This window comes from Pteronotus mesoamericanus, unplaced genomic scaffold (genome assembly GCF_021234165.1).
Source record: "Pteronotus mesoamericanus isolate MK-2021 breed Mesoamerican mustached bat unplaced genomic scaffold, CSHL_Meso_final scaffold_408, whole genome shotgun sequence".
Lineage (NCBI taxonomy): Eukaryota > Metazoa > Chordata > Mammalia > Chiroptera > Mormoopidae > Pteronotus > Pteronotus mesoamericanus.
The window spans coordinates 3,606,837-3,632,406 of NW_026555315.1; the positions used below are offsets into that span (position 1 = coordinate 3,606,837).

At 57.6% G+C, this 25,570-nt stretch overlaps 1 protein-coding gene across 2 annotated transcripts in view; it reads left to right on the forward strand.

The window, feature by feature from the left end:
- Positions 1-25,570, forward strand: part of UBE2O (ubiquitin conjugating enzyme E2 O) — a 44,554-nt gene that overhangs the window by 9,572 nt on the left and 9,412 nt on the right. For both annotated transcript variants that reach the window (XM_054593227.1, XM_054593228.1), the window contains exons 2-6: positions 21,881-21,940; positions 22,056-22,166; positions 24,214-24,311; positions 24,809-24,872; positions 24,973-25,116. In XM_054593227.1, the coding sequence (XP_054449202.1) occupies positions 21,881-21,940; positions 22,056-22,166; positions 24,214-24,311; positions 24,809-24,872; positions 24,973-25,116 (477 nt within the window). The remainder of the gene's footprint in view (positions 1-21,880; positions 21,941-22,055; positions 22,167-24,213; positions 24,312-24,808; positions 24,873-24,972; positions 25,117-25,570) is intronic.

Consider the following 25,570-nt stretch of genomic DNA (forward strand, 5'->3'; position numbering starts at 1 on the left):
CCTTTATCAGATATATGATTCACAAATATCATCTCCCATTCTGTGGGCTGCCTTTATATTCCGTTGATAGTGTCTTTTGATGCATAATATTTTAAAATTTTCAGGAGGTCCACATTGCCTGTTTTTTCTTTGATGCCTGTGCCTTTGGGGCCAGGCCTCTAATCACTAATCTAATTTGCCATCAAACCTTTCTTCAGAACGTCTCTTAGGTCCCGCGTGTTTTCTTCCTACAGTGCTGACTCGCGCTCCGACTGCCCCATGCCTGGGCTGACCCCACCTGGTCGCCCTGCCTCGAGACCCTCCTCAGGCCTGCGCAGAGGCTGCGGCCGACCTTCCGGAAGACGAGCACTGCTCGCGTGGCGGCAGGACCCTGCCACCTGTCACGCCCTGGCTGGCGGGCATTCCGGGCCCCTCACCTGGGTCTCGCACTCCCCCGCCTAGTCAGCTGGCTCCTGCTTCAGGTTCCCCAGTTCGGCCGCGCTGCTCCCTCTGCCTCTGAGACCCCAGAGCCCGTAGGCGACACTCTTGGATTCGCTCTGGCTTGGAAGCTTCTTGAAAAACAAAGCTCTTGTAAAAGCTTATGTTCGGCTTCGCCTTTGTGGTAGAGTTGTGGGAAGCATTTGAGTGAGTGACCAGGTCCCTCCTGCCCACCTGCAGAGTAGTAGCCTTTTCCCAGAGGCCGCGGGGCTCTGTGGGGTCTCTGCTGGAGCGGTGGGGGGCCCTTGCCAGCTGACATATCCCCGCTTAGTGTGCCGGGTAGGCTGACCGTGTAATTCACTGCCCACGCAGCCCTGTTGAGAGCGCGGTGGTGACCACTCCGAAAGCGGGCCCCCGTGGGGACCCCAGTGCTAAGAAGGGCCGGTTAACCAAGAGCACCATATTGTAGTTGACTGTTTCAGCAGCTTCTCTCGCGAAGCCCCCCAGGCAGAGCACGAGCGTGGTGGGCTGGCACAGAGCTGGCTCGTGCTGGGGTCCCCGTGGTAGACATGCAGTCGTCTCTGGTGGTGAAGCCCAGCGGGAGCTGGGATGCGCTCCTGGCCCCAACTTCCCGGGAACACGGGCTGGAATGGTCACTGAGAGGCTGGGTCTTGGGAAGCCAATGAAAAGCCTCCCCAGTGGTCACCACCCAGCTCGCCTTCAAGTTCTTGGCACAGTGGCGCTGAGTGATCTGAGAAAAGCGCAAGTTTAACACTCAGAAGCCGCTGGAGTTCCAGCGCCTGCGGTCAGGTCAGAACCGTGGTGGGAGCACCCCACTCCACGCCTCGGCTCATCAGATGGGGACGTGGGCTGCCGGGGGAGCAGCTGGGAGCAACAGGCAAACCTGCACTGGCTCGTGGGGCTTTCTGGGTGGTGACCCGCAGGCGGGCCTCGCCGCAGGAGGTGGGCGAGTTTCCAGTGCCGGGCGCCTCTGGTGGGGAGAGAACGCCCCTTGGCTGCCGGCAGGCCAGGAACCCGGCCCGGGCTGGCGCTCTGCCTGCCTCGCGCTTGGAAGGGTCTCGAGGGCGCGGTCCGCAGCTGCAGTGGCTGCTGCTGGGCCCGTGACTTTGAAGAAGTTGGGCACCAGCTATTAAAATGGATATAACCGACCTGTTCGGGGTGGGGGAGTGTGGCCGGGGAAGCGAAATCAAGACCAGCACATGTTACAGGCCGAAGTGCAGGGGTTCGCCTGGGGCTCTCGTCCCTGCAGATCCCTCCTAAGCTGTCAGGCGGGGCGGGCCGGGAGGGTGCGTGTCCCCTGCGCTCCCGGTGACACAGGTTCGGGCTGGGCTACCCTTTGAGCTGGACAGGTGTGTAGGTCCTTCTAAAACCCTGTTCATGTCAATAGGTTCAGTTTTTTATTCCCCACCCCCCACTCCAAATTTTAAGTATATAACTGCCAGAAATTGTCAAAATACAGGCCACAGAAGGAGGAGGGAAATTGGTTAGGTGGCCCCCGCCCCCAAGCAACGCTTCCAGGTCACGGAGTTAGCGTTAGAAAGTCCCCTCCCCACCTCGGCCAGCTGCCAGGGTTCCTGCCCAGGCATTGCTGAGGTGCTGCGCCGGGTCTCGTTCCTGGTTAGGGTATAGGTGCATCGTTGCTGAGAGTATGAAGCAGCCCTTCCACGAGGAAAACGCTGGAACATGGCTGGGATTTGCTGCCTTTTGTCCAGCCGGTGTCTGCGGGTTCGCGGGGAAACACGCTTTGCTTGTGTCACCTTGCTCTTTCCCTGCAGTGGCCAGTGTCCCCATTTGAGAGAGGGAAAGACTGAAACCAAGGGGGGAGGCCTGTGCCTCGCCTAGGGTCACCCAGCGGGCGAGGCGGGGGCCGGATGTCTGTGCCCAGGGCACAGGCGCCAGGCACTGCCCTAGCGCTGCCCTGCGGCAGGCCCGCCAGTTAGATTGTTTCCAGTTGTAAATAGTGTAAATAACACGCTGGATACTTTTAGTATCTTTGTCTATGTCTTTAAGTTTCTTAGCATAGATTTCCTAAATGGAATAACTTGGGTGGAGGATTAAGAATACATTTTTAAGGCTTGGTTCATTTTACCGACGGTCCGCCCCCAAAGTGACCGCCACTCGCACCCTGGCCAGACTTTTGTGTGGCCTGGGCGGGAGGCTCCAGCTTGCTGGCAGCTTCTAGAGGACTGGGACGCAGGTCAGCCGACTGGGCTTTTTTCTGACTGTACCCTGCTCTTGCCAAGAGTAGGGCCTTCTTGTGCCAAGGGGTGTCCCTGCACTCTTCGGGGCAGGCTGGCCAGCAGGCCTCCTGTGCCTCCGGCTTGGGGCATGCGCTCCCCCAGCAAAGGGCTGAGCCGGGGGGCGGGGGGGGATGGTTGAGAAACTGGGGAAGGCGGGAGGTGGCTCAGGCGCGGGCTGTGGAGCCGGCGTGTGGACTGCGACGGCCCAGGATCCATGACCAGACAAGTAGAAGGGCCCTTGTCCGCTTGTTGGGAAGTGGATGAGATCGCCTCGGGCCAGCACCCGGCATAGCACTGACCGGTGGCCACCGCGAACCGGGAAGTCAGTCAGCTCTGCTTCGGTTTCCTGTCACGTTTGGGAGCTCACACAGTAAATGCGATCGCCGGTTTCAGGGGGAATCCTACTGGTTAGCTTGTCCGCCCCGTAAGGCTGACTTTAAACCTAAATCTCCATCTCTGGGTCTGTGTCTGTGTATATTTAAACAGATAATATATGCGATGCCAGCATTCAAAAGATTTAAGAGAGTATGTAGTGAAATGTTTGTCTCCTTCCTGCCATTTCTCCTTGCCGGGGACTGCCCGTGTGACCAGATTATCTCTTCTCTTCTGTGTGCATTATGCATATTCTAACATGTATGTGTGCGTGTGTGTGTGTGTACATACTTTTAAAAAACGTAAATGGTAGCTTTCTGTACAGGTGTTCTGGATTCAGGCAGACCTGGGTCAGATGTTACCTTCCCCTTCATTAGCGCTGCGTCACTGGACGACTGACTTTGCCTCGTCCCTCAGCGCTGTCCCTGGCATGTCACTTCCCTTCTTTCTCCACTCTGAAGTGTCACCCTTCGTGCCAGGCTGTTGAATGGGCTTCGGTTTGATGCCACTCCAGGGAGAGACCTGCTCGCTGCTGGGGGCCCTGCAGCTTAGCCTCTGTGCCTGCTTGACACCTGCTGCCAGGCTGTCGGCAAGGAGGGTGTCTCAGGGCCAGAGGCCGCCGCCGTGAGGGGGCGGGGCTCAGGAAGCTGTGTGAGTTAAAAGACCGGAGGGGGGCAGTATTTGTAAAAAGCATTCCCAGAAACATCCTCAGTGCCTTCCACCTCCACCCGCGGCATTTTGCCCCAGCGCACATTGCTGATGGACTACCCCCGGCTCCCGGCAGACGCAGAGGCCAGACTCAGGGATGCTCTGCAACCCCCGTGCAGTTTGGGGCCGTGGGCAGCGGGCCCTGTTTCCCTTCCCTGGGGGAGGCGTGATCCAGGTCAGCGCTCGGAGCCCCGTCCCTTTCCTGTGGCTCCATTGAGACAGTTCTCAGGCGACAGGGCGCAGAGTGGGACTGTGCCCGTGTCCTTTACGGCGACTCCCCAGGGAGGAGTGTGCTGCCGGCACGGCGGGGTCCCCATCCTCTCCGTCTTCCACAGGCCCTTGCACTCAGGCTTCCCTCCCCTGCGCCGGGACGTCGGACTGCGAGGGCCTGGTCGGCTGCCGGGGGCACGCTGCTGGGGGGCTCGTCAGCTGCACCCCGAGAGGAGCGCCATGGGCTGTGCATGGGGACTCGGGGGGTATCTGGGCCCGAGGTGGGGGGCTGGGAGGCAGGATTTGGTTTGGCCCCTTCTGTTGCAGTTGAAGCACTAAGGCCCGAGAGGCTGAGTGATGAAAGTTGACGGAAGCCACAGATGACCAAAGACACTGAGACTTAAGGAAAGAAGAGTCCACAGAAGGGCACCATCTAATTTCAAAGAGTAGAAGTAGATACAGCTGTTGGTAGTGCCGATGGTAGTTTTCTGGGGACTTAGTTACACTTGAGCGAGGTTCTGGTATTGGACTTGAAAAATACAACCTCTAATGCAGAGGATTTAGAGGTTTTACACTGTGATTCAGGAGGTACAGCTAAGAAAACTCCCTACTCAAGCGCGTAGGACCAGGCAGTCCTGTCTTGCCTTTAAAAAAAAGCAAAACAGCTTTATTGAGATTTAATTCACACACCATAAAATTCACTCTTTTAAAATGTGCGATTAAAGTGGCTTTTAGTATATTCAAAGATTTGTGCCCCTATCATCACTCTCTAGATTTAGGACATTTCATCACCCCCAGAAGAAACCCCATCCCCATGAGCAGCGATACCGCATTTCCCCTCTGCTCCCAGCCCCTCGCCACAACTCCCTGTCTCCGCGGCTTTGTCCGTACTGGACTTTTCGTATAAATGGAGACACACACTGTGTGGCCTTTGATGCCTGGCCTCTCTCGCTGAGCATGTTTTCAAGTGTCCTTCCTGTTGTGACATGGATCCGCCCTGTGTTCCTTCTCGTGGCCAGGTATCGTTCCGTGATGTGGATACACCGCATTTTGTTTATCCATTTGTGAGGTGGCGGGCATGGGTTCTTTCCACTTTCCGTCTGTTTTGAAGAAAGCTGCTAGGAGCACTCATGTGCAGTTTTTTGTGTGGACATATGTTTTCAGTTCTCTTGGGTGTTATTCCCAGGAGTGGCCTTGGCTGGGCCACATGGAAACTCTGCGTTCAGCCTCTTGCGCAACTGCCAGCCTGTGGTGCAGAGCGGCTGCACCGTTGAGCACTCCCACCCGCGACGCGGGTGGGTCCCCGTGTCTCCGCACCCTCGCCAGCACTGGTGATTGTCAGTGTTTCGATGGCAGCCGCCCTCGTGGGTGTGAGGTGGCACCTCTGTAATGTGCACTTGCCTAATGACTAAGGATGTTGAGCATCTTTTTCATGTGCTTATTAGCCATTTGTGTATCTCCTTTCATGAAACGTCTGTGCAGATCAGTCCTTTGCCTGTTTTTTTAATTAGGTTACTTGTTGGCTGGCCGCTCAGACCCTACTCTTGGGCCTTCTCTCTGTCCTGTGGAGTCCACAGGTGGGCACCACCTTGTGCAGCGGGTGCCCTCTTTTGTGGTGTTAGGTCTGTGCCAGGCGTCTTGCATTATGTTAAGATTCAGCCTCCTTTCCTACTTAAGTATGCTCTAGGGGAGTTGAGACCCTTACAAGCTGAAAAGCCTTTAAGTTCCACATCTTTCCAGGAACAGAGTTCTTGTTGTCCATCTGGAGCTGCGCAACCATCCTGGAATAAGAAAGGGGGTGCTGAATAGGTCTTCCTGGACAGTGGGGTAAGCGTTCCAGTGTTTTCCAGTCACACAAACCACAGCACGCCAGTTACAGTTTAAGTTTTCAAAAGCAGAGACTGTACCATCTATTTTTTATGGTGTTCTCTCATAGTCTGGATTATAATATTTCTTCTGCAGTAGGATGATGAAATGCTTGCTGATTGACATGACTGTACTTTGGTAACTGAGTCGTTCCTGCAGCCACTTGGCAGGTTTAAGGCGTGGCTGCGCTCAGACGTGTGAGAGGGTGCCTGCGTGGGCCTGGTAGTAGGGGTCCTGGGCTCCGAGCGTGTCTTGGCTCCTGCCTCGCAGACCCTCCATCCTTAAGCAGGGTGGCTGTCTGCTGAGGGGCACGTGTGCTGCTCTTTATGTGTTGTGACTTTCTCAGTGATTGTTTTTAGTTTAGCATTTAAGAATCTAATTTAATTTTGTAAGTGTGTAAAGTGTTGATTGCCCACGCCTGCCACATGACATCAATAGTCTCCTCCGCTCAGAGCCCGGCTTTGTCCTGGATCAGTTCTGTCAGGGTTCAATCACAGCCCTCTATGGAATTTAACGTTTTTTTTTAACTTAGTGATTTTAGAGAGAGGGGCGGGGGGCGGGGAGGAACAGCGATTTGATGTCTCACTTACTGACGCACTCGTTGGCTGGTTCGCACTTGTGCCTTGACTGGGGGTGGAACCCTCAACGTTGGCATATCCAGGTGATGTTCTAACCTGGTCAGGGCTGGGATTTAAAGTTTCTCTGACATTTGAAACTAAAGCCCTGTGTAGGAGCAGGTAGGCCGCCCCTTCAGATGCAGGGGAGTTGCTGATGGAGCTGCGTGTCCCTTCGCTTCCCACTGGTACAGCTCCTGCTCGGGAGCAGTGGTGCCCGAGGAGCCCTTGGAAGATGAGCTGGTCTCTAACTTACATAGCGAATGGCGAAACGAAGGACTTTAATTTCTGAATTTGTGATTTCTTGTTTTTTTTTTTTGACGTGTCGTTATCTTCAAATATGTCCCATGGTTGTATGTACGTGCTCTCAAAAATTCAGACCAGAGACCTCTGGTTGGCGTACTTTAGGCAGACAGTAGATTGAATACATTCGCTTATCTCCACTTCCTCCAGAAACCCTGCTGAAATGACAGCAAGATACATATTTTAAAGTATGAAACCATGAGGACGAAGAACGGGAGAGAAGATAATGGAGAAAACATTTCAAGTCGGGGAGATGGGAGATGAGCGAAGCCTGAACAAGCGGGGCAGGCTGAAATGCCGGCGCTGCAGGGAGCGCCGGGAGGAGCGCCGTGGAAACAGGAGGCCCCGGGCGCCGGTCCAGGCGGGAGCGGGGTTGGGCCTCCAGGCAGCAGACAGGGATTAGCTGAGTCTGTGGGGAGAAATAAACTCCCCAAGTCACCTCTCCATTTTTTGCAAACCAGAGAATACTCAGGCCCTTTGCCGGTGAGGGAAAGCGTGCTCAGGGAGGGCCGAATCACAGGGGCTCCAGGGTGAAGGGCCTCGGGCGCGGCAGAGGGCACGGGGCTCCCGAACCTCTGTGCACTGAGAGGGCTGCCACCGGGCGCAAGGGCCGAACGCGCCAGGCAAGGCCCTGCGCGGCCAGCAGCTGGCAGTCCGTCTAAGCAGACGCTAGGTTCCATCCTGGCGAACAGGGCCCTTCACAGCCTCCAGCCTTGCTGTGTCCACAGGGTTTCTATCTTTTTATTGCTCTTTTTTTTTTTTTACTTTTTATTTTTAAATAATTATAGATTCACAGGAAGTTGCCAAAATGGAACAGAGTTGTCCCTCGCACCCTTCAGGTTCCCCCAGTGGGAACAGCTTACATAACCACAGGACGCATCGAAATCTGGGGGTGCACATCAGGACGCAGTGCACGTGCGGCTGTTGCCATTCCATCAGGAGGTGTGTCACGGGACCCCCACCGCGGGCAAGGGGCAGAGCTGCTCCTTCACCGCAGGGCGCCTCACTGGCGCACTGCTACGTGGGGATGGATGGCCGGGGGTCCCTGAGCGTGCTCAGAAAGCCGCCCGCAGGAGCGAAGGAGAGCGGCTGCAGCGAGCAAAGAGAAAGGCGGGTCAGAGGAAACAGAGTCCATACTGAAAACAGAAGAAACCCCCCAAACACAGGATGAGTGTCCTCAGAGAAATAAGAGCCGATGTTTTGTTAATGAAATAAAACAGGATGCTCTAAAAATGAGAACAAGAACATTCTTGGAAAGTAACATATTGGGGGAGGGGGAGAGTTGACAAACACCCCTAGGGAAGAAAATAAAAGCCCCTAAAGTGGAGGTAGTCTATAAAGAGAGGGGAAATGAAGGGCGGCAATGTGTCAGGTCTGGAATGTTTCCAGAATTGATGGTCACAGGGTTCCAGGGTGGTAAATAGAAAAAGTCCTAACTGGCACCATGTATAATTCCAGAACACTGGGGATAAAGCTTTGAAAGAGAGAAATGGGTCGCGTGCAAGAGACTGGGGGTGGAGATGTGTGGAACTTGGCGGCCGCATGGGCAGTGGTGTGGATTTCCAGTCTGACGTGGCAGACCGAGCGCGTGTCGAACCGCTCCTGCTTAGCAGTGCTATGTAAAATGTAACAAGACTTTCAATATATAGCTGAGCTTATAGGAAAGTAAAGGGATAGTGAGAAACCGAAATCAAAGGGAATTGGAAGCCAGAGCAGAGTAGGCCTCCTGACAGGCAGCTCTGGGGGCGGGGGCGGTTTACTGGGCCCCCAAACAGCCCTGAAATGATAGAGGCTTGGGTTTTAATGAACGTGTAAACTACGGAATTGAGATACAAATCCCCTCAAAGGGCTCTTTCCTGATCAGAGGGATGCGAGCAGATCCCCTCTCTGGGGCCAGAGAAGGGCAAGGGGGCTTTTCAGTGCCCGCCTCGCTGAGGTGGTGGGGAGTCCCCCGTTACACCCAAGTCTGAAGTTCCCGCGTGCGTCCGTCGTCCCCGCGCCAGCCCCAGGCTCCTCGCTGCAGGAGCAGCGAGGCCCGCAGCGCCCCCGCGCTAGGGTCCCGGGGTGGCCCCGATGATGCGCTCGCTGGGAAATTGCTGAATGTGCAGAAACTGTAAGCCAGAGTCAGCCAGCTGTCACAACAAAAAGGGTTTCCAGCTCTTAAAAACTCCGGATAATAGGAGAGATGATAAAATATAAAGCGATTGAAATAACGGTAGATGCACAGGAAGTTGCAAAAATGTCCTTTCGGAAGAAGGGAGCTAAGCCCAGGAGAAGGGGGAGAGGTGAGTGGTGTCCAAAACATCAGAAGCGTGTGGGGAGCGCCAGATAAGCACGCACTCACGAAGCAGTGGCCGCTACTAATGTGAGGAGAATTAAAAGCAAAAACACGGACAGGCAGACTGCGGGCGTGAGAGGGGGCGGTTGGGTCAGTGCGTTCTAAGGTGGTCAGACTGCTGGGAACGGGGAAGCTGGGTCTTGGTTGGCTTTGGACTTTGAGTCAAGTAGACGTTAAAAAGTATACAGGGAACCACCAAGATACTAGAAAAAGGATTGGAGGCTTTCAAACCAGTAGAGGGGAAATACGTGGAATCATAAAACGCAGGTCATTATTCTAGAAAAAAGAGAACAAAGAAAAAGTATGGCCAGTAGAAAGCCCTGAAGGCACTAGAACTAAATCCACATGGTCACCGTCAGCAGTATCAGCAGTGACCGTCCGACAGAGGCTCCCCGGGTGGGAAGTGGCGCCAGCGCGCAGCCTGCGACATGAGGGGCAATTCCACATCCAGCCCAGTTACTCATGTCATTCCTCTCAGGCAGGCGAGGACGGTAAAAGCAGTGCCTTCCACGGGCCCCTTAACCAGAAGCTGGTGGGAGGTGGGCCTCACTGAAACAAGGGACTTTCCTGGGGTCCCGGAGCCGAGCTTCCACTCGAGTGGGCTGCACAGGACAGTCCACACTGGAGAGGCAGGGTGGGGTTTGCAAGGGGAGAACCCCGGGAAGAGACAAAACCCAGAGGCTGCCGCAGGGCTCTTGGAGCAGGCTTGGGGAAGTTGTGTCTGAGCGCTGGACGGAGCGCTCACTGTGGAGACAGCCGTGTGCGCACAGAGCGCCGCTTGGCTCAGTCTCCTCCGTGGACGTGTTTACTCACAGCGCGTTTGTGTTGTGTCAGTCAGCGCAGTAGAGCTGGTGGAAAGAGGGCTCAGGGTAGGGGGTGTCGGGGGCAGGGAGGAAACAGGAAGGCAATGGGTAGGTAGTGTCGGCACTAGGAACTGGAGGCGCCAGCACGTTGTTTATGTGTTACGGGTAAACAGTCAAACTCCTGCGGAGGGAGAAAGTGGCTGACTCGAGGGGGCTCTGTTGAGACAGTAAGACAGGGACGCATTTGACTTACTATGTTTTTAAATTTACAGGTTTAAGCCAACACTGTTCCATAGAAATACAGTATGAGCCACATAGGTAATTAAAGGGGTTTTTTAGTGGCTACATTAAAAAAAAAAAAAAGTAAAAAGGAACCGGTGAGGTTCATTTTAATCAATCTTATTGAGGCCAGCATAGATCCAAGATATCGTTTCAACGTGTAACAAATACAGAAAACATTACTGCAGTAGCGCACACCGCATCCTCAGCCTTTGAGGTCCCGCCTGTGCTCTGGCACGCCCATTCCGAGGCGGGCGCGTTTCAGGTGCTCCGTAGCCAGGCGCCACTCATGGGCCTCCTGCTGGACAGCGCCCGCGTGGCCCGGGAAGGAGAGGGAAGTATCTGTTTCCTGTAGGCCTGTCCTCAAGAAGCCCGTTCTGGAGGGAGTTCCTGACCCCGGTTTCTCCCTTTTGCCCTGCTGTCCCTACTTTAATTTGCATTGTCACAGACATGTAGACTTTATCAAAGTCACCTGCCCTGGTGAGCTTCACAGTCTGATGGGGTAGACAGACCTCGCAGACACAGGGAGCGGTGAGCTCTATGGAGAAAAATAGAACAGGGGGTGGGATAGGGAGTGAGGCCGAGCAATTCTGGGTGGGCGGTCAGAGGAAGCCTCCCTGCGGGGAGACGCCTGAGCGAAGACTCGGGCGCAGCTGTCCTGGCAGACGGAGGGCCGCGGCGGTTGCCTGGCGCGCACATCAGTATGTGACTGCCTGTTGAACCGTCTGTCCTCCCCACCCTTCCCTTGGCTCCGCACAGGCCCAGCCTGTTTCCTGGTGTTTCCTTAGCATCTAGCACAGTGTCTGTCATCTCGTGGGTAGTTTGTTGAATGACTGGATGGATGGATGGTCAGCAGTTGATGAAGTGAGCAGCATATAATAAGTGTCCAAGCCCAGACTTTTCCCCCCTGGCTGGTGTGGCTCAGTAGGTTGGGCATCGTTCTGCAAACCAAAAGGTCGCTGGTTTGACTCCCAGTCAGAGCACATGCATGGGTTGCAGGCCAGGTCCCCAGTTGGGGGCATTCTTGATTGATGTTTCAGGCAACCAATTGATGTCTATCTTACCGATGTGTGTGTCTCTCTTTTTTTCCCTCCTTTCCCCTTTAAAAATAAATAAATAAATAAATTTTTTTTTTTTTTTTTTTTTAAAGGCTCAGACTTTTCTACAGGGCAGACTGTGTCCCTGCAAGCCCCTGATAGAACAGAGACAGGATAGGAGCCCCAGCCTGAGAAAAGCCAGGTGAAGGTCAGATGCCTTCAGTCACGCCCTCTTCTGAGTTCGGGTACAGCGTCTGTACATCACCTGTTTCAGGACGGTTCAAACTGCTGCTGAGACAGGGAAACTCGGAGATAATTGGAGGAGCGTTACGGAGGCGGGGGGTGTGGGAGGGCGAGAGAAGGAACGCTTTTGATTGCTTACTGCATGCCGCACATATCTGGTGCTTAGATCTCAGAACCATCGCTGTGTGCCCGCCCTGTGGCTTGGTTGGCCCCTACAGGAAGGACCGTAGCAGAGCCCTTGAAGCGTTGCCATCTGTCCACGTCTTCTCCACTTCAGGCTCTGGTCCTTGAGAAGGTCCGGATACAACCCACTGCGGGCGGGAAGTGCCCTTCAGGTGCCAGCCTGGCGCTCCCTGCTGGTTCTCCAGGCTTTCGGGTCAGCACGTGGGTGGCCCGGTGCTGGGACCCACAGGCGAGGGAGATATAGCCAGCCCGGGTAGAAGAGAAAGGAGAGCTGAGGTGGCTATTTCATCACAGGGGAAGCGCGCCCCAGGAATGGGCGGGCATGACGCCTGAGGGCATCCACTGTCACGCATTAAAGCACCCCGGTGGCGCTCATCCCTGCCGCTTTTGGGGGAGCACGGTATATAGGTGCACGAGCCGTGCCCCATGCTCTGGTGGCCTAGGCGAGGATGACGCTGGTGTTTCATTCTCTGGAGCGGGGAGTAGACAGTGCAGCGTCGGCCACAAACTGACGGCAGGCTGTGACTTCAGTGTGCAGTATTTCCTTACAGCTGGGCGCAGCAGTGGGGAGCAGCTGCGGCTGTGAGCCGTCCCGTGTCCTGCTAGAGGACCAGGCAGCCTGCTGGAGGCAAACTGGGAGCCCCAGTCAGTGTTGCCCCCTCGTCTCTGTCTCCGCCAGCTGGAGGCAAGTCCTCCCCGTTTTCCAGCCGTGCCCGTCGGCACAAGCTCAGCCCAGAAACAAGCTGCTGAATGGATTTACTTCTGCTTGAAATCTTTGCTCAGGAGGCCGGTTACCTGATCCTGTCCTGACCTAGTTCTAGTGGCGCGGGGCGCTGAGAGAGGGAGACGTCACTGTCAAGGCTGGCACCGGGAGTGTGCAAGCCATGTCTGCCCACCCCCAGCGGCGGCGTCCTGCCCGTGGACTGTGTGGCTGCGACTCCAGGGGTGTGGGTCATGCCCATTTGGAGGCTGTCAGAAGAGTCACCAAATGACACCAAAGGATGCAAGACCCTGGCTTGCTGTCAGCCGCGGGCTTGTGTCTCGTCCTTGGTTCCCTGTGCTTTCACCAAGCCCCTGCTCTCCTGGGAGGAGGAGCGTTGGCAGCACGGCCCCCTCGCCCCCCGCTTGTCTCGGCCAGGTGTGGTTTTGGACTAGAGGAGAGCAGAGAACCAGCGCTGTTCTGACGTGGCCATTCTGGGAAGGAGGGTGGCACCTGCCTGCCCCTCCAGGGTAGTGCCCCTGTGCCTGCTGCCCGCTCTCCGCTCCACCCCTAGTTCGCTGAGAACCTGGCCATTAAGGAGAGAGTCTGCCTTGGCTCAGGCCTCCGGTGTGTTATTTTTACAGTCTTTTTCTACCACATTTGCATTTTTAAAAATAGCAGTGCTGAGTGAGTCCCTTCCCATCTTAGTCTGCCTCAGAGGGTAAGATGCATTTTGCAGAGAGTGTGGCTATTGATTGATTCTCAGTGTTGGGCATCGGGGCCAAAGGGGCCGCAGGTGCGCTGGGTGGAGGTGAGACTGGGTATCTTGAGCCGCCGTCAGAAAGGATGAGGCCTCAGCTCTTTGCTGACCGAAGACGACGTCATCTTGAAGACTGTGTCATTTTTCTGAGGGTCCACCATGGGGAAGGTGAAGAACGGGGCGGGGGTGCCTCTGAAGCCCAGGCCCTGGCGGCCTCTGCAGGGTGGGGAGCAGCAGCGACACTTCCTTCCTGCCAGTGCGGTCTCCCTCTGGCTGGGAGCTCTTGGGTGCTGGGGGAGCCAGGTCTGAAGCACCAGCTCTTTCCCATACAGAGAACTGGCTCTAAAAATCAGGTTCTTGTGGTCACAGCGCGGGCCCAGGAGCTGCTTCTGCCTGGAAGTCTTGGAGGCTGCCTGCCTGGTGCCCAGGTGCCTGCAGACACGGGCTGGTGGAAGCTGGTCAGCGGGGTGCAGAAAGCTGTCCCAGAGCCTGGGGCTTTGTTCTCGCTTCTGTCGGGAATTGGCCTAGATGGGGGCCTGAATCACCCGGGCAGAGGCTGGTTAAATTGGGGCCCCATCATTTTGGGAGCCTCGTGCCTGCACGTCTGTTCAAGGATGAAGCACAGGGGTCAGGGGGTTGAGGGGGTGTGGAAGGGCGGATCCCCGTCGGGTCTCCCTTGGGTTATTTTAACCCACCTTGCTTTTGCATCTTGAGCCCCAGAATTAAGTCTTTAAAGTTTTATAAAAATATAAAACAAATACCCCTAAGTAGTTGGGGTGCTCTTGTGTTCTAGAGGATAAGGAAACTTACTGGATGAATTAGAACAGTTTTAACCAGGTAATTACTAGATTTACTCAGGAAAATTAAGAAATAGATTTCTGGCTTTATCCAGAGATTCATTCAGTAGATTGGGATAACAAATCAGGAATGTATTTTGAAAGAGATCTGAGGATTCTAGTAAATAGTTGCCACAAAGCGTGGTCCTTCTCCTCGCAAGGGGCCTGTCGAGCTGCCTCCGTTTTTCTTCACAACCTCTGCCGTTCCAGCACTGCCACGGTAAGTAGCCTGGCCCCTTCCACTCTGCTGTTATGGTGCCGTCTCCAGCCGTTGCTCTTCAGAGGCGGCAGTGGGATCAGCCAAGACACCTTTTTGCAGCTGCTGATTCTAAGGCATGGTGTCCAGAAGTGGGTGTCCTGTCGTTCCAATAAATTGTGGCCGCTCACTGGCAGGAAACGAGTCATCCTCCAGGTTTGCGATAATAGGGGTTCTGGCTGAGAAGTCCTTCCTGCACAGGACCTAGAGGGGTGCAGAGGAAGGAAAGGGGGTTCACGCCTAAGTGATCATCAGAGGCTGGAGTCCTGTGTCTCCCGGGATGGGGTCTGTTCACGACCCAGCCTCGCTGCCCCAGCACCCCAGGGGCGCCGCGGGGCCGCGTGGGATGGCAAGAGCGTCCTGGTCGCGGGGTGGGACTTGGCAGAGGCCCACTCCAGTGTGTCCCAGCCCTGCAACCGCCCCTGCACCTGGTTTCCTGTCTGAAATGGGGCCGACCCTCGCCCTGAGGTGGCTCTGGGGATCGAATGAGGCCTGTGAAGCATGCACACGCCTGTTCCTCTGACCTCCTCCGCGCTCCCACAGCCCCAGTCACCTGCCCTCCAACCCCTCCTGCGCTCGGCCCCCCGGCCCGGTCAGAGCGCCCCTCCACACTCTGGTTCCCTCTGGGTTGTATCCTCGTCATCGCGGGGGGCGTGTCCGCACTCATTAAAAGGGGGGCACTTCGACCATGTAAGTAAGAGGGTGGTTGTGTGCACACCAGAAGACCTCCTGTGGGTGTCCTTGAAGTAGCTCTCCTGGCAGAGCTCAGTCCCTTCCAGTACTAAAAGGTTCCCAGTAAGGCATCTCGGTCAAGAGGCGCCTGCACGTTAGTTCGTGCGTCTCGGCTCAGTCTGCGCAGTGTCCCTTCGTGACCTTGTTTTCTCCAGCGGCTGTAGGTTCCTTGGAGGGAAACTGTCGGGGGCCTGGTTTAGGTGGTGCCCTGGTGCTCCTGCCCCTGGGCTTCCTCAGGCCGCGCAGACCAGGGGCATTTTTCTCTTTCGGCCCGCCTGCCGGGCGGGTCTGTGGGGACGCAGACTCCAAAGACCCGCACGGGCACTGGGCAGGGGGAGGCTGGGAGATGACGGGGTGTGAGCTCTGGGGCTGGTCCGCCTGGGCTGCTTGTCCCCGCTGGTGTCTGGCACCCAGGGAGGTGACGGGACGCCTCAGCATGTGCAGCTGAGGAGTGGCAACGCTGGCCCCGTGCCACAGGGCTGCGAGGCGCCCCCGTGGCCGGCTGCGGCCTCCTCTCGCCGCAGCCCGGGGTTGGAGGGAGCCCTCCTCCCAGCCTCGGTGACTCTGCTCTTTCGTGCGTTGGCCCCGGCTCAGTGCGCTGTCTCAGCCTGAGACGAGCTACTGCGGGTGAGCCCTGGGGGAAGTGGCGGCGGCAGGGTGGACCGTTGGGGTTTTATGGCCTAAAGAGCACGCCAAGAGGTGACATCAGCCCTCAGGAGCGGGCAGGCTGGCTCGCACCTGTGTGTGTGAAGCCCAGCGCCCCAGGGTGGACACTTACCTCATCTGCCTGGAACACTGACCGCGGGTGTTTGAGAAACGGGCGGGGGTTGGTGCGGGGTCAGGATGGCTCTGTTTCTTCCACACGAGGTCTCTTGTAGGGAGTGGGCCTGGCCTGCCCTGCTGGACTTGGTACCGTCCCTTGTAGCTTTTTCTCGTCTTTGCTGTCTTTGAAATGCCAGTCAGGATAGCCAGGACTTGGGGATGTGTATCAAAATCACTTTGGGAACGTCTTCAGAACGTGTATTTCCAGAATACCATCCTGGGGGCTACGATAGACAGCGAGCATGGGGCTGGCCCCTCCCTGTGCTCACACCCCTCTGTTAAGAGCCCCTGTCCTGTGAGGACGAGGTAATGTGCACACGAGTCACCTGGAGACCTTATGAGCCTGTGGCGTCCAAGGCAGCAGGGCTGGGCTGGGGCCTGAGAGCGTGCGTCTTCACTGAGCCCCAGGAAGAGGCCAGGGCTGCATCGGTGTCCAGCTCGAGAGTCAGTGCGGCGCTGATTGCCCTGGGGGCCGCCGGGGCCCTGCTGGAGGGCCACACGTGCCAGTGCGGAAGGACAGGCCGGCACAGCCAGGGCTCTCGGGCGCGGGGCCGGGCAGCCATGGTAGGTCACTCACCTCTCCTCTGTGGAGTGAGAGCGGTGGCAGTTGTGCCCTCGCCCCCACCCCCGTGGGGGCAGGAGCCTTGCAGGAGGCCAAGCAGGTAGAGCTCCTCCCTGCAGGGGACAGAGCTCAGGGAAGTCTGTCCATGTGGTTACCACTGCGGCCATCGTTCCCTGAATGAACGTGACATCTGACAGCTGGGGGTGGGGGCCTGGAAGGCAGTGGGAGGCCAGGTGGTCTCGCTGCCCCTGGACAGCTGGACTGCTCGCCGCTGACTCTCCAGGACAGCAGCCCGGCCACCAGCACAGAACAGGAAGTCATGCTGTCTGCTTTTACACCTTTCCACTGTATTTCTTAAGGAGGGAAGCCTTCTTCTAAAGCTTTGTGTTTGTCCCCTCCCTTCAAACCCAGGAGCCCCGGGCTGTCTGGTCCTTCTTGAGGCAGCTTGCCAAGACAAGGGTGTGGAGCTGGGCTCTGTCTCCCCGCTGGCTCTGGCCGCCGGCGTGCACTGAGAGCCGCATCCCAAACACTGCAGCGTCTGCAGAGACCGGGCTCCGCTGCCCGGCTCCGGCGGGCCTGCTGCCAGGAGCAGCTCCTCGGTCCTCCCCTCACTTAGCCAGCAGTTGGACTCAGTCCCCCTCTGTCCCCTTGGGCCGGCTGTGCCTCCAGGCCGTTCCAGTAAGCTGGCGAGCTGCAGCTTCCAGGCAGCGACGCGGTCGTGCTGCGTCTGCGGCCGGTGTGCGCTCAGAGGGGGTTGCTGGGCTGGCCCCGGGGGCTGAGAGTACAGAGGCCTGGCTGGTTCTCCTTGAAGCAGGGGTGTTGGGGGGAGTCCTGTCACCACCCCCCACCTGCGTCTGTGTGGACAGTCCTGTGCAGCCCAGCCCTTCCTGCCTTCCCCGCCGGCCAACCAAAGTCGGGTTTTTGTCCCATCACGCAGCTCAGCAGCCTATTTACTGTGTATCAGTGTTTTCAGGTATTTTATTGTATATCCTCACCTAAGAGTACGTTTTTAAAAGCCACGGCACACTCCTGTATATTTAGACTCCTGCCTCATTCTGAATTTATAGCAAACACTCAGAGTCCTTGGACTGGTCGGCATCGGCCTTCAGCGGAGCGGGGCTTCTGGCGGCGGTTTCTGCAGCACCTGCCTGGCGGGATTTCCTCGTTAGGGGCAGTGACACTTGTCTTGCATGCTGCTCCACCATTTCCAACTGTCCTCCCTGTGCCCCGAGCCTGGGAAGCCCCCTGGCCCCTCGTGATTTGATGATAAACTCTCCTGTCCTTGGGTGGCAGCTTGGTGATTGCCGGGTGTCACGGGCCCAGGCACTGCACAGTCAGCTGCTCTGAGAAAGTCCTTACACTGGCAGCCTCGAGAGGCACTGACCCATCATAGCCCCAAGTCCAGTCGGAGCTGGAAACCGGGCCTAGGAAGACGCTGCGGAGGAGCCCAGCTCCCACCCACAGCCAGGGCCCTTTGCTGCCATGCTTTGTTTCTTCACTGCGCCGAAGGCCGGTTTCATGACAGTTTAAAGCCTGTCAGAAAGAGTTCGAAGTTCTCCACCCCCCAGTGTCCGTGTGTAAGCATCGAGGTCCTCGGTCTGTCTGTGTTTGCTTGTGTTTTGGCTCCAGACCAGCTTCTGATGAGAAGAGTTGTCTTTCCTCTTGATGTAACTGCCAGGACCCTGGCCAGAGAGGAGGGAGACCGGTCAGCCCAGGGGTCCTCACGCGGGGGCACTTCTGCCCCCAGAGGACATCTCTGGTTGGCACCACTGGGGCAAGGGACTCCTGCCAGGGATGTTGCTAAACATGCACCAGGGCACGTTCTCCCTCAGTAGGCCCTGTACTGTGACTGCCTCACCGGCCCTCTGCTCAGAGCCCTGCAGGGCTCTGTTTCGCTCAGGGCGGGAGCTCAGGGCCCGAGCCACTCGCCACGGCCCCTCCTGCTCTGGCGCTCGCTCTGCGCAGCCTGCCTGGCCTCTGCTGAGACAGCCCCCTCTCTGGTGCTCTTCGGGGTGGCCCTTTTGAGTCGTTCGTGCTCCGCTTCCACGGCCAGTCTCTCTCACACACATAGCCAGCATTGCCTTGTTTTCTGTATGGCGCTTAGCACTGCCCGGCCTGTGTCCATCTGTCTGTCTCCCCACGGCACTGGAAGGCAGCTTTGCGAGAGCAGGACCTTGGGCCCCAGCCAGTGTCGCTCAGATGAGTGCGCTCTCTGGAAAGCAGGTGTGGGGCGCAGGGTTCGGTGCTTGGCTCCAGCAGGACCGGCCCGCAGACACATCGCGAGCGTCCAAAGTCACGCATGGGCATGTCTAAAGCCCCTCACTCAGAGGCACGTGAGTTAGCATTTGGGTGTTATCTTGTCCTTTTTTTTTTTTTTTTTTTTTTTTAAGGATTTTATGTATTTGTTTATGAGAGAGGGGAAGGAAGGGAGAAAAGAAACATAGATCAAGTTGCTTGTCTCATGTCCCCCACCGGGTACCTGGCCCACAACCCAGACCTGTGCCCTGACTGGGAGTCGAACTGGCGACCCTTTGGTTCACAGGCCAGTGCTCAGTCCCCTGAGCCACACCAGCCAGGGCTCTTTTTTCATTTTTATGTTCAGAAACTTCTGGTAGCTACAGCTCTGTCTCAAGAAATGCTTAGTTCACATCAGAGGTTCAGAAATTTAGGGGACTATTAAAATCCGTTCCACCTCAGAAGCATCCTGGTAACACTTTTTAAAAAACTACATTCAGGGTGCACCTACCAACAACAACAAAACAACATGGTTCTGTTCCTGGCAAAGTTTTGCTCTGGAAGCTGGCATTTCCCTAGAGCAGATGCAGCGCCCTCTAGTGTTAGCCTCTGGGGCATCTGGTGCTTGTGACCTGGGCACACGCCAACCTGATGTGTTATGGGTGGGACGAGGAGAGGAGGGCTTCTCCCACCTGAGCCCTCCGGAGGCGGGTGCTTGGGTACCGGCGGCACGGCAGTCAGGCCACCGCAGCCGCCTTTGACAGGCCTCAGACGTGAGCAGAGCATTTCTGCCTTCGCGACCAGGAGAGAGGCAGCCGCTGTCTGAGACTAGTCTGAGACTAGACCGTGTGGGCCTGCCCAAGGCATGCTCTCCTGGCCCTCCCTGCAGCTCCGGGGCCGGGGGACTCTGGGGCTAGGCGGCCCGGGGTCCAGGCCCGGCTCCACCACCCGGGGGCTGTGGGGCTGTGAGCAGGTTGCTTGTTGTCCGCCTGTCTCCACGCGCCTCTCTGTACGATGGGAATGGCGGTAACGCGCGCTGACCCAGTGGAGCCTGGGGGCGGCACAGGCTGGAACTCAGACTGCGCCGAGAAAACGGCCGGGAGCGAAGACTCCGGAGCCGTGTCAGGAGCACAGCGGTCCCTTCCAGCCTGGGGTGCGGGGTGCCCGTGACGGCAGCAGGGAGCAGAAGGGAGGGCATCGGGGAGGCCTGCTGAGTGACGGGCGGTCTCTGTGGGGAAAGGCAGCACCCAGGGTGGGGGCGCGGGGCGGGCGGGGGAGCTGTGAGCCCTTCCGGAGGCCTTTTCCTCGTTTTCTGGGATTCCCAAGGGAGGGAATGTCCCCAGGAGAGTGGCTGCCCAGCACTTCATTCTCCCTGCCGCCCCCGCCCTGCTTCCAGCCACGTCAGGGCTCTAGAGAAGTGTCGCTTCTTGTCCTGGAAGGTTAGCAGGGCCGGGAGGCCAGCTTCACCGGAGAGTGGAGTCACGCCCTGGCAGGGCCCGAGAGGCCCCCCCAAGCTAAGGGCGCCCAAGCCTGGCAGTGGAGCCGGGCGGCTTGCGCGGGCTGCGTGGCTGCTGCTTCAGCCTCAGGGCAGGAGGTCCTGTTTCCCCCACACCGGGCGGAGGGGGGCAGTGTCGCATCAGAGACCACACTGATTGAAGGTCTGTGCCTGTGCCACTGTCCTGGGAGCCCTCCTGGAGACCAGCACAACCACCGGCAGGGACACGATGGGCAGCCCCCGCTTGGGTCCCCCTTGGGGACCCCGAACCGGCCATGCAGCCCACACCTTCCCTCCCAGTGTGCCCAGTGCAGCCTCTCCTGTTGAATTTCCTGGGGCTGCAGCTTCTGGGGCCTGGGGCCTGGGACACGCTGGAAAGACCTGCGGTCGCGGTTTTGGAAGTCTGAAATGAGAGAGCGGTTTGAGATGGAGTGTTACAGGGTAGGGTGTTCTTTGAATTAGAAATGTGGCACCGTCGGACCACCACGCTCTTAGCAGAGCGCCACGTGGCCGCTCACAGCCTCCTGGGGCCTTTGAGCAGAACCAAGGGCTAAGGGCTCAGGACTCAGAAGAGCCCACGCCCCGGGGCAGTGGCATCCAGCAGAGCGGTCACAGCCAGCGCTTGCTGAGCACTTAGCGTGCGCTCGCATTGCCTTATGGGTCCCCTCCACCACCTGAGATGGCTACTGTCACCTCATTTTGTACCCATGGGCGTGAGCAATTGGCCTGAGGTTTCACAGCTGGCAGATGTGCGTGTGTGGCTCGAGGACCCCCGTGCTCAGCACTGGGCTCGGTCTCACCTGGGTCACAGGCTTATGTTCCCTGTAGGGAAATCTGACTGCTTATTGATGGTGGGGCCCATCACTTCCCCCATTTTTGTTTTTGTTTGTGTAAGTCACAGTCTAGTTCTAGAGGAGTTGGTTTCAGTCATCAGTGCCCAAAAAAAAATTTCAGTGACCTTGAGCCAGTGTCTCAGGTCTCCTGCCTGGGGGCCACCTTTCCATGCCCCAGGGCTTGTGACTGGAGAGAGTGTTTGAGGGAAGAGCTCGTTTTGAGGACCCACAGGTGCCTGTCCCTGACTCAGTGAAGAACCACAGAGGAGTAGTGGCCCCAGGCGGGGGAAACCAGCAAGAGCAGACTGGCAGGCTTGGCAGAGACCCTGTCTCACCTGGGCTGTGGGAGGGGGATCCTGTGCCGGGGGCAGGGGGTGCCTTTCCTGAGGCCCGGATGTCTTCTTGGGGGAGGAGGGTCCGGTGCCTGCGGAGCAGCTGGCCGGGCTCCCAAAGCCACCCGAGTGGCTCAGCAGCCCACAGGACTGCGCAGCACAGCAGATAAGGAGCAGGCTGCAGCTGGGCAGGACGGAGAGCCCAGATTAGAGGGTGGTGTCGGGTGATAGCCGGCTGCAGGGCGACCAGGGTGACCCGCACAACCCGGCGTCACGCTCCTCCTCCACCCCACCCTCCTCGGCCCTCGGCTTGGGGGCGGAAGGCGGGTGCTTGCACGAAGGAGCAAAAGGATTTCACTCCTAACAGAATGTTTCCCTCTCTGTAGAGCAGGCTCTTGCATCTGCAATTTAAATGCTGTTTTGTGTGATCTGTCATTTAGCCACAGTCTGGTCAGAGTGGCCTCCGTGAGCCTAGTGTTTGCTTTTGCTGGGGGGGCTCATGCTTGGCGTTCTGGAGCCCCTCGGTCGGGTGCAGGGAGAGGGTAAGTCTGTGAAAACCGAGCTCGGCGCCGGGGGCCTGTGCGCCTTGCTGCAGTGGGTCACCCTTCCCAGGAAGCTGGGAGAAGCGTGTACCCTGGGCGGCGCCAGAGGCCAGTCTCTCACACCGGCGTTTTCTTGTCCAGCTGAAACTAGAGGACCGCTCTGTGGTGCCCCGGGATGTGGTCCGGCACATGCGATCCACAGTGAGTCCTGTGTCCCAGGCCTGGCGGGGGGTTGCGTGGGGGTTGCCTGGGCCGGGTCTCCCGCAGGGGCTCGCGCTGGGCGCCTGCTCAGGCCTGGATGCTGCCTCCTCCCCAGGACAGCCAGTGCGGCACCGTGATAGACGTCAGCATCGACTGTGCCGTCAAGCTCATCGGCACCAACTGCATCATCTACCCCGTCAACAGCAAGGACCTGCAGCACATCTGGGTGAGCCCCGCCCGCCGCTCCCTTCCCCTCGCCCTGGGTCCCCTGGCCGAGGGACTGTGAGTGTTGCCCCGCCCGGGCGGAGGCCCAGCACAGGCCCCGCTTCCGCGCCCTCCCTTCCGAGCCCTCCCTTCCGAGCCTGCCTGCCTGGGGCGGGCACACCTGGCGGAAGTAAGGGGGACGCCCCTCCGGTCTCCAGCCCCCAGGTGGCTGCAGGTGTGGCCTTTCCCTACTTTGCTTTCATCCTCTAACGCTTCTTTTTTTTAATGCAAGTTTCTTTTCAGTAGTTTATTTTTAAATGAGTTCAAACTTCCCGGAAAGTTCTCGTATCCCAGCTTCCTCACAGTTAACACCTCACTCCCTTTGCCCCGTCACCTGGCCACCCTCCCCCACATCTCGTCCTCTCTCCTTAGCCTTTTTCCCCTCAAAACCTTTTTTTCTCAGACATTTGAGAACAAGCTGCAGATATGATGCCCTGTGGCCCCTGAATACGACAAAGTGTATTTCCCAGAATCAGGAACATTCTCCCACATGACCACCATTCCCCCAAATCAGGGAGCTGGTACTTTACCATGAGATCCACAGGCCCCATTCCATTGTCGCGACAATACTCTTCCCCATCCCGGTCCAGAATTCCATGCGGGGACACACTTTTGTATTTGCTGGCCAGCCAGCTCTTTAGTCTCCTCTTCTCCGGGCCAGCTCCCCAGTCTCTCTTTGTCTTCCATATCCTGACACGTCCACCGCTCGACTCTCAGCGTGCGGCTGCCGCCTCAGGTCCTGCGTCCTTGGCGGGGCAGCCCCAGAGATGCTACCCAAGCTCGTCCCTGACCCATGATAGCCAGTGGCGGCTCCGTGGCGATGTTCACTGTGATCCCTGGTCCTGTTGGTGTCTGCCGCATCTCCCCACCATGAAGTCACCTTGCGCCCCTTGGCAAATAAGTCGGTTTTCTGGGGAGACATTTTAGGATCGTGCACATCCAAGCCTAGGCTGCACGCCTTGGCCTCCGTTAGCAGCCCCCCCTCCCGGCCCCCCGCCAGCCAGCACTCTGATGGTTGCTAAATGGCCGTTTTACGACACCGCCGTTGCCGCCTTGGTTTTATGAGTTGGCTTCTACTGTGTGGGAGGGTTTTGCCTTCTGCCCGTCGCTTTATTTATTCATCCACCTTGCACGTCAGTGTGGATTCGGACGTCCCTGTTCTGTGCGGCTTGTGCTCCATTACCGCCTCTATTTGTTCTGTTGCTTCAGTGGCCCCAGGTGTGGCCAGTGGGAGTCCCTTCAAACTGGCACCTGTGACCTTTTGACCGTCTCCATCGTTTTTTTTCTCTTGGCTCTTTCTTAGTTTCCATCTTGTATTTTATCTGATCCAGCCCTGGAATCAGCCGATTCTCCAAGTTCCTTTCAGTTCTCCTGGTTCCTTTCAGAGGAGACAACCAAGTTTCAAAAGCCAAGATGTGGGTGTGTGCCGGGTGTGCTAACGGCACCAGGCCTTTGCAGGACAGAACTAAGACAGACGTGTGTGTGTGTGTGCATGTAGACAGACACACATCTAAATTTGTCACTGCCTGTTCTTTAATGTATACATTAAAATAGGAGCTCATCCTGATACCTCCAGGTCCGGTCCTATGCCTCAAACACTTCCTCTCCCCGCGCCCCCTGGTGTGTTAGTGAGAAACTTGGCCCTGGGTATCCTCAGTATATTTGATTATTTGCTTAAACCCCTGGACTTCTTGTCCACGTCACCGACCTCCACAGCCTGCTCCCACCCAGGAGTCCCGTCTCCTTGAATGGCACAGGTCCCCATGTGGCCCTCCATCACCACCAGGCAGCCCCCCGCCGCCTCCTCTCTCCACTGGGAAGGGGAGTTGGGGTGCAGCTTCGAACCTGGGGGGCAGCCTGCCGCAGCAGTTACTTAGGTTCAGTATAATCAGTCCAGGCAATAAGCTGTCTAGGTCCTTCCTCTGCGTCTCAGTGGGACAGAGTGGGGCTGGCGCCTCAGACACTGCTGTCTGCTGCCATCTCTCACGCCCTTGTGCCCTGGTCTGCAGCCCTTCATGTATGGGGACTACATTGCCTACGACTGCTGGCTGGGGAAAGTCTACGACTTGAAGAACCAGATCATCCTGAAGCTGTCCAATGGTGCCAGGTACGCTTGCCACAGAGGAGCCGTCCACTTGGCGGGGCCGCTGCCAGATGGCGGCGAGGGGGGAGTTTCCCCTGGGCCTGGGTCATAGGCTTCAGTGAGGGCTGTGCAGGTGCCGTGGGCAGTCGGGGCCTGGCCCTGGGCAGGTCTCCTCATCGCTGAAGTATGGCTCTCGTGCTCAGTTTCTGGCTTTTGCCCCATCTTGCTTCGGGGAGAGAGAAGCAGTACAACTTCGGGTATCTGCTGGGAGCTGATTGATTTAGGCGTTTCAATGGCGCTGAGCCCTCAGATACCGGGCTAGGGTCTCGTTCATTTTAGGAGAGTTATTTGTACCAGTTCAGAGGTGGAGCTGTGGATGGAGGAGGAGTGTGCCCTTTGAGGGCATGTGACATGCTGACGCCTCCGGATAGCTCCCTTTGAAGCGGACCAGCACCACGCCTGGGCCCTCGAGACTCGGCCATTGGGCCGAGTGGAGACCAAGCCCGTGTTCACTGTTTCAGGTGCTCCATGAACACAGAGGATGGTGCCAAGCTCTACGACGTCTGCCCGCACGTCAGCGACTCAGTACGTTGGCGGGGGGCGCGGGGGTTGAGGGGGCTTGGAAACACCATCCTCCAAGGAGTCACTGCTTACAGGGACTGTTCTCTGGCCCCATGTCCTCCAGGGTCTCTTCTTCGATGACTCCTATGGCTTCTACCCGGGCCAGGTGCTCATCGGCCCCGCCAAGATCTTCTCCAGCGTCCAGTGGCTGTCGGGAGTCAAGCCTGTGCTCAGCACCAAGAGCAAATTCCGGGTGGTGGTGGAAGAGGTAGGGACGGGGCTGGGTGGGAGGTGGAGGGGGGGCCTCAGCCTCCAGGCCCTGGAGCTGAGCTGCTGCCCAGGCTGAGCTCTTACCTGCTCTGAGAGCGAAGCCCCACTCGTTGGCCTTTGGGCCCTCTTACCTGAAAGGGCTTTGAGGATAAGAGGTACCTCGGCCATGGTCATGGGGCGATCAGTAGGCAGATGTCCCCCAGCCTGACCGACCCCGGCTGAGCAAGGTTGGGGGGCGGTGAGTAGCAGGCCCACTGGGCCCTGATGGGCGGGGAGGAGGTGACAGGGACCCCTGGTGGGGCTGTAGTTGCGGCAGGGCCTGCTCTAGGGGTGTTGTTTCTGGTGCGACATTGAAGACCTGCATTCTGCCCTGGAGGTCAGGCAGGCTGTGGGCAGCTGCTAAAGAGAGGGCTGTTGGCACCTGCTGACCCTGGCCCTGTCCCCTCACTGTC